At 35.4% G+C, this 15,101-nt stretch overlaps 1 protein-coding gene across 2 annotated transcripts in view; it reads right to left on the bottom strand.

Moving 5' to 3' along the window:
• ADAMTS6 (ADAM metallopeptidase with thrombospondin type 1 motif 6) overlaps positions 1-15,101 on the bottom strand; it is a 334,536-nt gene that overhangs the window by 118,161 nt on the left and 201,274 nt on the right. For both annotated transcript variants that reach the window (XM_003827427.5, XM_063604436.1), the window contains exon 12: positions 2,092-2,199. In XM_003827427.5, the coding sequence (XP_003827475.2) occupies positions 2,092-2,199 (108 nt within the window). The remainder of the gene's footprint in view (positions 1-2,091; positions 2,200-15,101) is intronic.

The raw sequence follows: 15,101 nt of genomic DNA, 5'->3' as shown, positions 1-15,101 counted from the left end.
TGGTGGTATGTGCCTGTAATCCCAGCTACTCAGGCAGCAGAATTGCTTAAATCCAGGAGGTGAAGGTTGCAGTGAGCCGAGATAGTGCCACTGCACTCCAGCCTGGTGACAGAGCTATACTCCGTCTAAAAAAAACAAAAAAACAAAAAAACAGAAATTACGTTTCCTCTCTATTTGCTTATTGAAATTTAAATTCAATACCGTTAGCTTTAAAATTGTCTGAGAGTATTTCTAGTTATCCCTCAAATTGTAATTTCCAAGAAATTTATCATCTCTATCATATATACGCACATATATGCTATAAGATATGACATTTGATGGCCCTGCTTTAAGCACAAATGATCGGTATTAAATATGTATTTACAATATAATTTACCGGTGGAGCTGAGCTATGTGTTCTCAGATAGCCACTACTAGTGGTTTACTGTGGACCATGAACTTGATCATGAGAATAATAATAAATCAATGGCAAATAAAGAAACAGATTCTCCCTGTGACTCTCCCTCTTTATGGTTGTGTATTTCTTCTAAGTAGAGACTGAGGTAAATTGACAAGAATTATTGGTTCCAAAGTAAATATGGATTGTTGTTTCAAGAATGCAATTCCTAATATTTTCTATTACTTTAGTGAAAAAAAATAGAAGGAATTTTTGGTAGTGCATGAATTTCTTTGTATTTTTATTGGCTACTTACAATATCTTAAAAAAAAAGATTCTAAATCCTTTTTCAATTACCCTATCAGTTCATATATTTAGCATAATTTACCAACATTTCCAAACTTAGCATGGAAAAGCCATCAACATGGCACTAGGTCATGGGTCCTGAATGAAGCCGTCAGCAAGGATTAATAAACTGTGACAGCTGCCCAAAAGCTTTCATTCTTTTTTACTTAAACATCAGATTGCAAGCTGAAACTCAGTATAATTCTTGTTGAAACTAGCCCAGCTAACATGGAAGAAGTCAGAACTGAGAACAGATGACAGTAATAGTTATTGCAAATTCAGTCTATAGAAATAAATTCTAGAATTTAAATTTACATAAATAGCAATTCCTAGAAAATTTTAAGAGTAGTACACAAACTGCTACTATCTGTTTCAACAATTGTTGTTGTTTTTCCTTTTTTTAGAGACAGAGTCTCTCACTTTGTGGCATAGGATGGACTCGAATTTCTAGGCTTGAGTGATCCTCCCACTCGAGCTTCCCACTTAGCTGGGACTACAGGGGTGGGCCACTGTGCCAAGCATGTTTAAACAAGTCTTAATAATTATATTTTTGAAAGCTAGATTGATGAATCTAAAATTATTTGCTCTAATTTCTATGTTCAATAAATTATTTAATTATTATTTTTCTACTAGTCCCTTCTCTCATACTGCAATCTAAAAGTGACTTTAGATGGGGTGTGGTAGCTCATGCCTATAGTCCCAGCACTTTGGGAGGCTGAGGTGGGCAGATCACTTGAGCCCAGGAGTTCGAGACCAGCCTGGGCAACATGGTGAAACCCCGTCTCTACCGAAAAATACAAAAATTAGCTGGGCGTGGTGGTGTGTACCTGTAGTCCCAGCTACTTAGGAGGCTGCGGTGGGAGGATTGCTTGAGCCCCAGAGGTGGAGGTTGCAGTGAGCCAAGATTGTACCCCTGCACTACAGCCTGAGCAACAAAATGAGACCATGAGACCCTGTCTAAAAAAAAAAAAAAAAGTGACTTTAGTAATACTATAGTTATAAAGTCTACTTCTGGGTTGCATAATTTTCCGGGGAATTATTTACCAGAAAAACTAGACTATGTTATATGAGTAAACAGACTACATTACATAACAAAAAGATTGTTGTTGCATTACTTTTGGTACAAATATAACATACATATACCAAAATAAAGGTGAAACTGACCTAAAATAGACTTACCAACTGTAATTTCCTAAATAATGCATATTTGCAGCTACCAAGGTATGACAATTAACCTATTGTTCTAGGAATTAATTATTTTCAAGTAGATTTTAAATGAATATATAAGACTTCCTGGTGGTTGAATATCAGTACCAGCAATTTATCACTTTTGTATACATGTCAAACAGGTAGTAAATCATTGAGCTTACCCCTTTTTCAATATTCCCAGTTTGACACAGTGTCCCCTCAGCTGCTGGAATACTGTTGGTGACACAGCGGTTGCTTTTGCTGAGACACCAGAGCTCTCTACACACTTCCTAGGAAAGAAGGCAAAAGCAAGTTGATCAGAAATAGAGTCATGTCCAATTCTTCCATAAAATACACTTACAGTCACTCTGCATTACTTTCAAGAGACCCTGGGTACCTTTTGCTGCTGAAGCATCGCAGATGAGGATTTTGGAGGAGGTTTTTATGAAACATCTTGCAGTATCATTTAACTATTTGTCTTTGTAATTCTTACTTTAGCAGATAAAGTATATCTTAGCTTTTAATATTAGTTAGGATCTTTTTACAATAGTGTATAGAAATTTCATTAATATAGATGAGTAGGGAGAAAAAAATGACTATGTAGAAAGGAAATATATGTTTATTACACTCAAGAATATACAATAGTACAAACTTACCAATTACTAATAAAGAGATGCCAGGAAAATGACTTCTTAGATCTACCATAATATTCAAATGAAGACAATTTTAAAACAGGAAAATAGACCATGGAATGGATAAGAATTTAATGTATGAATTTTTTAAATTTTGAAGTGTATTTTGGAGTAATTTTTAACATTCATATACGCCTAGGCACAATCTAACAACGTTATTTTCAGTACATCAATTTAGCCTACCTCCATGAAAGGAAACTTGGTTTTGAACAAATGCTGCTGTTTATAGAATGCTTTGGGTATGTTGTGTGGAGTTGTCTTGTCTCCTTTCTTATGATTTTCCATTATCCTACCTCAGCATAGGAAAATTACAACACTTATTCTAATATTGACAATATAAAATACTTTTTTGTTAATACTATATTAACATATCAGATTTTAAAATAAGCCGTTCAATATTATTCCTACATAAAGGGTTTCAACTGCCCCCGAAAAGCTTCCTTTCGAAGAAAATAGTCAAATTTTCAGTTTATTTTTATATATAATCACCAACTAGCATCATTACCAATGTTACAAGTTTTTAATTTAAGCTAGAACAACTTAGTATAATATATATTTATAATAAAAATATGATTATCTGAAATGCAAAAGTAAACTAACATCACATTTAATCCTTTTGCTTTTATTCCTCAACTGATCTTTTAAATCCCAAAACATAAGAACTCACATTACAAACACAATCAGAATTAAGGCAATGAAATATCGATGTCACTGGTTAACTGGTCCTACAAATGGAAGTGCCCCACAGAGTATAAAAAATTGAGGGGATCTCTTTGGGTTCCTCTTTAGGGTGCCTCCTACCAGGCAGAGAGGAGACATATAGTGTCTATTAAGGTTTTTGTTTGTTTGTTTTCTGAGACAGAGTCTCACTGTGTCACCTAGGCTGGAGTGCGGTGGCACAATCTCAGCTCACTGCAACCTCCACCTCCTGGGTTCAAGCGATTCTCTTGCCTCAGCCTCCCAAGTAGCTGGGACTACAGGCACCTGCCACCATGCCCAGCTAATTTTTGTATTTTCAGTAGAGACAGGGTTTCACGATGTTGGCCAGGCTGGTCTTGAACTCCTGACCTCGTGATCTGCCCCCACTTGGCCTCCCAAAGTGCTGAGATTACAGGCGTGAGCCACCGTGCCTGGTCCTATTAGGCTTTTAAATACCTGAAAATGTTTAAACTCCATTTGGAGAACTAGTGGCCTAGAGAGACAAAATATTAGAAAAGAAGAGCATGGGCCAGGCGCAGTGGCTCATGCCTGTAATCCCACAGTTTAGGAGGTCGAGGTGGGAAGATCGCTTGAGCCCAGGAGTTAGAAGTTGCAGTGAACTGTGATTGCACCATTGCACTCCAGCCTGGATGACAGAATGAGGCTCTGTGTCAAAAAAAAAAGGAAAGAAAGAAAGAGAGAGAGAGGTAGGGAGGGAGGGAAAGGAAGGAAGGAAGTTAGGAAGGAAGGGACGGAAAGAAAGAGAGAGAGACAGAGAGAAATGAAGAAAGAAAGAAGAGAAAGAAAGAAAAGAAAGAAATAAAGAAAGAAAAGAAAAAAAGAAAGAAAGAAAGAAAGAGAAAGAAAGGGATCATGTACTGTGGATCATAACATAAACATAAAACATTCTCATGTTTACAATCCAATATTACAAATTCACTTTTCTTTCAAAGCTTTAGTTTATGTTTTAAGAGGTTATTTATACTACTTTACTCTTTTTCTATAGAAGATGGTTTTTAAACCTGCAGGTTCTGCACATGTATCCCAGAACTTAAAGTAAAATAAGAACAAATAAATAAATAAGTAAAATAAAAATAAAATAAATAAAAAGATGGTTTTTTAGTTTATATTCCTTAATATATTCTTGTAGTTTAATATTTAAAAAGCAGTAAGAGTAACATTTAAGGGCTTTGAAATATTGCTCCATGTATCAAAAATCTATCCAAATTCAAGGAAAAATGTGTTCATAAAAACAGAGGAGCATTAATAGAGATTAATATAAAGATTATGAAAAATTTTCATCCATAGTCCTGGATGATACTCCTGATCTTTTGTGATCTTTATTAGGTTGCATTCTTACTTTAGACAAAGGTAAAAGAAGCCTAAAGTTTACTTTAGACAAAACTAAGCGATGAAAGTTCTATTATTGAAAAAGACGATACTTATTGCATCTATCAGGAAAACACACTATTTAGTCAGGTTACAGAAACTTTATTTTCCAAAAGTGCCTTGAAAATCTCTACCCAAAGTAGCAGGTGCTTGAGATACTTTTTTCAAAACCTTAATCTGAAGATTCACACTAGAGCCCTCTTACCTTTTAGAGAATGATGCATTTTGAAAACTAGATCTCCACTTCTAATGCATTTTGTTACCTTGGTGGGCTCCTGGGGATTCAAATTTTGTTACCATATTAACTTCTCTTTTACAGTAAAATCACTGTTTAAAGTATGGGAGTGGAATTCTATGTTGAGGAACACTCCCAAAATGTAGAACTAGTCATGGAGAAGGCTCTGAAGAGTTTTCAGATAGATCTTGCAATTGGAATCTCAACTTGAATAAGAAAGATACTGGTATCCAATTTAGGAATGTTTCCCAAGACTTTTTTTTCTTTTAAAGGATACTCTCTTGAAAGATAAAAAGAAAATTTCATTTCATACAAAGTAAACAAGAAGTAGACTTCCTAAATGAACTTGAGATCAACTCCACACTTTCAGAAATACACTTCTTTCTCTAAACCGCTAAATCCTAGAACATGCATGATATATTTGCATAGGTATGTCAGTTTCATTTGCACATGCATATTAGTTGCTGAATAAGCAGCCTAACATAGGTTCCAGGCTCTAATAAAGTTAAATGGATGCTGAAATTGTTTGCCTCTTGGGGAATTTGCATGGCAACCATCATAGTAGGCAGATTTCCCTAAATAAAATATAGGAGGTGCTGAAGTATAGTGAGAAAGAATGATTTTCTTTTTTTCTTTTTACTATCCACCAGCTTAGCTCTAGCTCTCTTTCACATACTCATGAATCCTGATAGAAGTTAAGATTTATTAAGATTAGTTTCATAACCTCTGTGAATTAATAAATCAGCGCCTGTGTGTTAGAATCCCCTTGATAATCCTAAATTTTGTTTTGGGAAGGCTCTGTAAGGGAAATTTGGGTCTTTGCGCTTGCTCTTGAGTTTAAGGAAGGAGAGAGAAGTTATCCACAGTCCCCACTAAAGGACATTTCTGTTATATGACACTGCAAATTTGAATTGGAATCTCTAATGTTATGGGGTCAACTTCCAATCAGTTAGGAGGAATGCCTGGCAATACAAAAGTAATAGCTTTTTCCCAACTCATTCTAGAATATTTATCAAGAATCTGCTATGCACCAGGCATTATGTTGGTTTTATAAAAAAATAATAATCACTTAGAATTCATGGGCACTTCAGAGGAAAAGGTAGGTTATAGTCAGACATGTAGCCCAAATGGCATGGATTGGTATTGCTCTATGATAAAGTTTTTAATGTTCTTTGACAAAATTAGAAGGATGATGTCAATGTGAACAGGTGCTTGCTTTATTTTGTTTTGAGGTCTCACTGCAACCTTGAACTCCTGGGCTCAAGAGATCCTCCTGCCTCGGCCTTCCAAAGTGTTGGGATTACAGGTGTTAGCCACCATACCAAGCCTGGACAGTTTTTTTTTTTTCCATAAAACTAATGCTTTTTATTTTAATGGACTGTCCTTATTTGTTAAGTTGTAATCTTTTTACTTTATTGGTGTTACAGTAGACTGTAAAATTCCCAAGGGCAGGGTCTGTATGTTTATGGCACGCTTTGCAAAATGTTCCTTTCTGGCAAAATTAAGAATTGGCATCTCTATCCTTGTCTGCTAGTTTTTAGAAGTAAATTTTCCTTGCCTACAAAAGTCTAAAAGTTTCTGAACGACCAGCTGCCCAAGACTTTTTAAAAATTTTTTATTTCAATAACGTTAGGGGTACAAGTGGTTTTTTGTTACATGGATGAATTATACTGTGGTGAATTTTGAGATTTTAGTGCACCTCTCACCTGAGTAGTGTACACTGTAACTAATATGTAGTTTACCTCTAGACCCCTCCCACCCTCCCCCTTGAGTCTCTAAAGTTCATTATATCACTCTGTATGCCTCTGTATACTCACAGCTTAGCTCCCACTTATAAGTGAGAACATACAATATTTGGTTTTCCACTCTTGTGTTACTTCATTTAGAATAGTGGCCTCCAGCTCCATTCAAGTTGCTGCAAGACATACTTTGATCCCTTTATGGCTGAGTAGTATTCCACAAGGTGTATATATCACACTTTCTTTGTTCACTCATTAGTCGATGGGCACTTAGATTGGTTCCACATGTTTGCAATTGTGAATTGTGCTGCTATAAATATACGTGTGCAAGAGTCTTTTCCATACAATGACTTCTTTTCCTTTGGGTAGATACCCAGTAGTGGGATTGCTAGATCAAAAGGCAGACCTACTTTTAACTCTTTAAGGAATCACCTTTATGCTTTCCATTGAGGTACTAATTTACATTTCCATCAGCAATGTTTAAGTGTTCCCTTTCCCTCACATCCATGACATCTATTGCTTTCTGACTTTTTAATAATGGCAATTCTTGCAGGAGTAAGGTGGTATCTCACTGTGGTTTGAATTTGCATTTCCCTGATGATTAGTGATGTTGAGCATTTTTTCCATTGCCCAAGACTTGATAGTCAATGTTTGTTTAGTTGTATCTGTGTTTACCAGTGCTTTTAATGCCAATTTCTTCTTATATCTTACCACTATCTTCTGAATCCAATTTCTTTCTTTTTGGCATACATCCATTAGCAGTTAATTTAGCAAGGGACACTTTTTCATATTTTTCTGAAAATATCTTCATTGTATTCTCATTTTTTAGTGGTATTTAAATTGAATATACTAGGCTGACATTTATCTTACCTTAGCATTTGAAGGTGTTAAAATTCATTGTCATTTGACTTCTGTGGAGGCTGATGAAAAGTCACTTGTCAGTCTAACTGCTGTTTCTTCTTTACAGTCTTTTTTTTTTTTTTTTTTTTTTTGAGGCAGGGTCTCACTCTGTAGCCCAGGCTGAAGTGTAGTGGTGTGAACATGGCTCACTGCAGCCTTGACTTCCCAGGCTCAAGTGATCCTCCCACCTCATCCCCCAAAGTAGCTGGGACTACAAGCACATGCCACCACGCTCAGCTAATTTTTGTATTTTTTGGTAGACACAGAGTTTCACCATGTTGCTCAAGCTGGTCTTGAACTCCTGAGCTCAAGGAATCCTCCCGCCTTGGTCTCTCAAAGCACTGGGATTACAGGCACGAGCCACCGTACCCGACCTTTGTAGTCTTTCTTGTTGCTTCCAATTTTTTTCTCTATCTGCTTTGGGACAATTTCATCACTGTATCTTTTATTTATTTATTTTTTTGTGAGACATAGTCTCGTTCTGTCACCCAGGCTAGAGTGCAATGGTGCCATCTAGGCTCACTGCAACCTCCGCCTCCTGGGTTCAAGCAATTCTCCTGCCTCAGCCTCCTGAGTAGCTGGGATTACAGGCGCCTGCCACCATGCCTGGCTAATTTTTGTATTTTTGGTAGAGACAGGGTTTCACCACATTGGCCAGGCTGTTCTTGAGCTCCTGACCTCAAGTGATCCGCCTGCCTCGGCCTCCCAAAGTGCTGGGATTACAGGCATGAGCCACTCTGCCTGGGCTTCATTACTATATCTAAGTGTTCTTTTTATTTATCTACTTGAGATTCATGCTCTGATTTCTATGTCTTTCTTTGATTCTAAAAAACTATTAGTTATTATCTCTTTTAATGTGTATCTTTCCTATTCTTTCTTCTAAAGCTCCTATTTAACTTAAATTAGACCTTCTCATTTCAATCACCTATTTCTTAACCTCTCTTAGATATTTCCCTATCTTTTTCTCTTGGGTCATTAATCTTCCTATCTGTCAACTTCATGGTGGATTGTTTCCTCGTGTTGTTTGTTATTTTGTATTCAAGCTTATCTTCAGTGAATATTATTTTTTCTTTGCGTATTCTGTGCCTCTTGAATTGTAGAAGTGCACCTTCATTTATTTCTATCACACATCCCAAGGTTTTCACTGAACCAATTTGTCATGTTGATTTATTTGGTCAGCACCATGTAGGCTGTATATGGTTTTACTTTGTTCTTATGTGAGGCACAAGCCTGGGGCTTCGGTTTCTTATGGGAGCCATTTTTTGCCTCATTAAAGCATTTGCACAGTTAAATCTCTGCTGGCATTTGTTCCCAGCATCCCAATCAGCTGATCCTTTGCAGTCTTAATCTCTGTGGTTTGTAATGCTTCCTTCTTAGAGACATTGGCTTTTGAGGACATTTGCCTCCAACAGAAACCTCTTTCATAAAAATTAAGAATTGGATCCAGACTTTAGCTTTATCAATCAACTTTTAAACTATAACACAAATGATACAAAAGATGTGTATCTTCACAGCTTCTTCATCTGCCCTCATGGCTGCAATAAAGAGCTTAGTGTTTTGGAAATAAAGCCACTAAGCCAACCACCATGTTGAATTAAAAAAAGACCTTTCTTTAGGCCTTTCTAAGAGACTTTAATGCTATAGACTATATCTTTAAATATGAGAAAGCTTGCCTGATAGCTTCAAATCATTAATATACTAGGAAACATTCACACATGAAAAAAACAAGGCTTGTGCATTATACTGGCATCATTCCTCAAGTGTTCCTATGTCCTTTCTGATCACATAAGTACATGTTGTAGCTAAATGAACTAAATTTAGTTGAGTTTATTAGTTTTATTTTATCTAGCATTTTTGTTTTCATACCTGAAGGAATGATTGTGTTTACTATTTGTCCTGTTGTTGAAACTGGAACTATTTTCCTAGAGTTTAGAAAGTCAATTTTATAAATGACTGGGGAAAAAATATGCAGGTCAACCTAGAGGAGAAGTCAGTTCAATCAATGCGTAAAAGCAGATTTCAGTTCTATATACAGAAGAATCTTCCAAAAGTCAGAGTGAACCATGATGAACTAAAACTGAATCCCCATCACTGTAGATACTTCAGCACATATTTCATGATCACTTAGGGATCATGTAGGGATGTTGTAGGCAGGAATAAAAGAAAGGAACTAATTTTTTTTCAGGGTATACTATCAACTACTATGCCAGGCATATTCATATTTGTATCTCATTTATTCATCATGGTAATCTCTTTAGAAAATGTGAGAAACTTTAGGTTCAGAATAATTTAGCAATTTGTTTCAGTTCTAACTAGATGTAGATTTGAATCAGCTCTGTTCGATATCAATGTCCCAGATAATCACCACACACCTAAGCTACTTTCCCATTTCTCTTAAATGTATCAGAACTGAAAAATGTCACTGGCCAATTAAGGCTGATTAGTAATGGTTTACTTTTGTATTCCAATAAAATATAAAACCTCACTAAACTTAATACCCTCCTATTTTTTACTTTGATTTTAACAGACAATATCTCCAAATTATAACTATTATATACTAATTTATAACATCTTCACTCAATATATGAGTTTAGGAATCAACTTATGCATTATTATTACTGAACTTCCAAATGTAATATCAACACTTGGGTGTGGATTTTAAAAAGATACTGTTAACATATTTCACAAAAGTGTTTCAAGGTCTTCCAAGAAACAAGACATTTAAAAATACTCCTACTTATTTAAAATTTTAGTATCAATTCACAGATTTTTGGTTTACATGAGTTTTGAAATGAACAACACTATTTGTAAATATTAACAATAATTTAAAATATTAACAAATATAAGTGGGTAATAAAAATATATTTAGAAAACAGTTTTATGGTAATCATCTAATGTAAAATAACTTACCTAATATGCAGAAAATAACCTTGTAAAGAACTAAAATAGGGCTTTTTTGATCAGAATGGAATGATTGTTTCACAAAGAGTATAATTTCTAAAAATTGTTAGAATTACCTTTTCTAATGTTTTCATTATTTTTAAGAAACTATATACGTTAAACCAGACTAAAAAATGGGAAGAGAAACTCTTCTATTTACCGAGGAAAATTAAAATTAGCAGCTTACACAAGGGGAGGAGGTGACATCATGAAAGAATAAAATCATTTTACAATTATTATATCATTAAGGAAAGCAGTATGTGAAGAGAAAATGGTGTCTTATTGTGTCGGCAAAAAAGTGTCAAACTCTGTAAAATATTTGAAGAAATTTATTCTAGGTCAAATATGAGTCATCAATGGCCCATGACATGGCCCCAGGAGATCCTAAGAACATATGCCCAAGGTGGTCAGGCTACAGCTTGGTTTTATACATTTTAAGGGGTGGGGAGTTCCAGGTCATAGATGGAGTAGAAGATTTTCGGATTGGCAATTGGTTGAAAGAGTTATTATCTAAAGACCTGGAATCAATAGAAGAGAATGTCTGGGTTAGGATAAGGAATTGTGAAAATCAAGGTTCTTATTATGCAGATGAAGCCTCCAGGTAGCAGGCTTCCCAGAGAGAATAGTTTGTAAATGTTTCTTATTAGACTTAAAAAGGTGCCAGACTCCCAGTTAATTCTCTGCTGGATCAGGGAAAAGACCTGGAAAGGGAAGGGGATTCTCAGCAGAATGTGTATTCTCCCTACAAGAGACAGCTCTACAGGGCCACTTCAACATATGCCAAATAAATAGATTTTAGGGTAAAATTCTTCCATTTCTTTCGGGGCCTGCTATCCGTCATGTGATGCTATACGAGAGTCAGGTTGGAATTTGGTATCTTATTGCTACAAAGAGTCTGTTTCATCAATCTTAAGATCTCTGTTTTAATGATAATGTTGGTCAGCTGTACCTTCCAAAGAGAGGACGGTATAATGAGGTATGTCAGACCCCACCTTCCCATCGTGGCCTCAACTAGATTTTCAGGTTTACTTTGGAATAACCTTGTCCAAGAAGGAAGGCAGGGGTCTAACGGTTGAGGAGCTTAGGATTTTATTGTTGGTTTACAGCTGCTGGCTGGCTTTAAAATTTTTTTTAAATGAAGTTTAAAGACTGAAAAAGAGACATGCGCACACTTTTGGCCCTTGGGAAACTCTAAATTCTAGGCATGTTGGGTCCTTGATTCTAAATATGAAACATCCTCTTTGTCCACATTAGCCTATCAGTAACACCTCTCAACAGCTGCTTGCAATAAAGGATCCTGAAGGTAAAGAGGGAGAGCAGAGCCCTAAAGGTCAGGAAGGAGCATCAGTGCTTAGAAAGGTTACTTATCATTTGATCACACAAAGGAAAATTGAAAACCAACATATGGTGACCTTATGGCCTGGTTTCAGGTGTTTAGTAGCCATCTGAAGAAAGAGGATAATGTACCCTTATTTTTGCCTTAAATAGTTTAATCCTGTTATGTTACGGGTAATGGGAAATTTAAGTACAACAGATCCTAGAATGGCAAAAAACAAAAACTAAACTAAAAAAACCCTTAATCCACAAATCCCATTTATATAACTAATCACCAACTTAAAAGTATTCAAAACTGACTAAATGGTTAAAAAAAAGAAAAGAAAAGAAAAAACCTCTAAGAAGCAAATGCAGGGTAAAAACTAGTAATCTTTAAAGATACAAGTGATCATGGACTTACGATTTTAGCTTAGAATTTAAGAAAAAAATCAAATAAACTTTTTGTCAAGTATATGCCTGATAAATATATGTTTGGATTTCAAAAGAATATTGAGGTGCTAAAATAATTACACACCTTTTATTCCCTAAACCTGTATAAAACAACACTGTAGAATATTTATACCACCTTAAAATCTTCAAGGAAAGTGTGATTCTATAATCTTTCTCAGTTTAACATTCCAATATTTAATAACTTGAAATTCTTCCTAATACCTAATCTACAACCTTCCAGCTATAAAAATTAAGACAACTGTGGGATATTTTATGCTCTTGGTAGGGAAGCAGAACAATTTGTTACCAGCAATCAAACTGTAATAAGTGTTCCAAAACCAGAAAATGGTTTTTGAGGCCAACATTTAGCTTTCTTTTTTACAGGCTACTCAAACTCATTTTCTCATTCCCTTATATGTACTTCTCAGTATTTCCCTGCTATCCTCTCCCAAGTTGTCTGTATCTCTTAAAAAAGTTGCATAGGTGGCCAGTGATATCCCCAACAGACTCGTACAACTAACATACAATTATATGAAAGAATGATTCTCAATAACAATGCAATAATAACTGAATCTTATTTAATTGGTGGTGATAAAATAATAAAATAAACAAAAGGGAATAAGCATGAGTCTGAGAGACAAAGCATGTCAGTTTTTATTAAATACTCTCCAGGGAAAGGATACCTTGATCAGAGAACTCAACTATCTTGTCTCTAGCAGTTACCCTGACATCAAAGAGCTATATTCAGGTAGGCACAGCTTGATGGCATTATTATTATAGTTATTAATTAATATATTAAGAAAATAATCTATGCACTACCCCATATTTTTATTCAAGGCTTACTGAATAATTTTTCAATAATAAATTGGCCTACTGGGTAGGTTTGTTTCAGTGAGAAAATATGCAGATTTCAATGGAATTGAATGAATATAAACTATGTGGCTAGATTTCTTACTATAAATTAATAAATCCAAATTTATATCTATATTTACTCTCTTGATCTTCATTTCTAATATTAAATCCTAAAAGTCTCTTATCACTTAAAGTTTGGAACAAATATGGCACTCAACCACTTGTAGATTATTCTATCATTAATCATCTAATTGAGGTAAGTAGAAGAGAAAACTTTCAAGTTTGGTGATCTGTAAGTAAAATATAACAATGGTCACAAATATATTTCCACTGGAAAGAGTAAAAATTAATGTGAAGTCTTAAAGTTATGTCATATTCTCTTTTTATAAGTTATGTTTCCACTACAACACACTGGGATTCTGCAATCTTAAATCAAAATTATGGAGCCCATACACCTTTACACACCAACACCTCCATTCATCTCATTTCAGAGTTATAAGCACCCTCTAGTATAAAAAGAATAAATTCTATATTTACCTAGAAAAGTAAGGACATTGCTACACTGGAGAATCATTAGTGGCAGAGCTGTTTTAGTACTCTGCGTAGGGTGTGTTTGGAGGGCAAGAGAAAAGGGAAAAGAGGACACCACAGATCACTTTACAAAAGCCTTTAATTTTCTAACATGGGTTTTCCAGATTACAGAATTACATTTGTTTCCTAAGACATAATATGCCTTAGACATTATGTTATTTTCTGGCATCTTGCTGCTTTTAAGATAAAAACTTAACGTGGCCTATAAGGTGCAGTTACACTTGGCTTCTACCTTTTTCTCCTGTTTCTTTTGTGTGGTGTTTATTTGAGAGCACTGGGCACAGTGGCTTTCTCTCACCTCTTCAAATACACAGGCTCTCGGTCTTCCCAAAGATCCTCTCTCCACTCTCTTCACCAGATAACTCTTCTCACTCATCTATTTGTCAAATATTTATTGAGTTCCCATATGCCAGGCATTGAACTAGTCACTACACAAATAGCCATAAACAAGTCAGGTGGAATCCTTCCCCTCATGGCAATTACACTCCCATTATAATTATCAGCTCATTCATTCAACAAACATTAATTGAGCACCTACCATGAGCCAGGCACTGTTCTAGTCACTGGGGATACAGCTGTGAATCAGACAAAATATCTGCCCCCAAGGAAAATACTTTCTGGGGGGAAAGTAGTAATAAGCAACATAAACAAGTAAAATAGATAGTACGTCAGGAAATGATAAATGTTAAGGAGAAATATAAGACAAGGAAAATGATAGGAAGTGTGTGTGTGTATGTGTCTGTGTGTGCACGTGGATGTACAATATTAAGTAATGTTGTTAGAAAAGGCCTCATTTACATGATCACACTTAATAAGTAACCAAATAAGCAACATGATTATGGATTTTTAAAAGTGCTATGAAAGTAATAAACAGTATAATGTGAAACAGAGTAACTGAGGAAAGCCTTTTTAATAGCGAATGATCAGACAGAAGGCCTGTCTGAAGAGAAACTGGCATTTGAGCTGAGACTGAAGAGTGAAATTGAGTCAGTATGTGCGCCTTGGAATATCTTAACATGCTCCCCAAAGTACAAAAGGTTCAGATTCTCCTAAAGCAGTACAAGCATTATCAGCTATACCGAAATGTTATCACGGATGACAGAGGTTCATAGAGGAAATGAAAACATTTATTGAATGTCATGTGCCAGGTAAATAAAAGACAATTTGCATGCTTGTCATACCTTTTTGCTGTCTGAAGTTTACAAGAACAACCTGGCTGCTGTTCACTGAAAAAAGTGCCCAAAACTGAGTAAAATCTATTAATGGTCAATTTTAGGTCATAGTAATAGTTTATGGTGAACAGATTTTTTTTATTTAAAATATTCTGATAAAAATATGCTGTTCCATCCATCATGACAGCAGGTATTAGCTCATGTGTTCCCATTTATGGT

The sequence above is a fragment of the Pan paniscus genome, chromosome 4, assembly GCF_029289425.2.
Source record: "Pan paniscus chromosome 4, NHGRI_mPanPan1-v2.0_pri, whole genome shotgun sequence".
NCBI classification, from domain to species: Eukaryota; Metazoa; Chordata; class Mammalia; order Primates; family Hominidae; genus Pan; species Pan paniscus.
The sequence above is the reverse complement of the archived record's forward strand: the minus strand, read 5'-3'. Positions and strand labels throughout refer to the sequence as shown.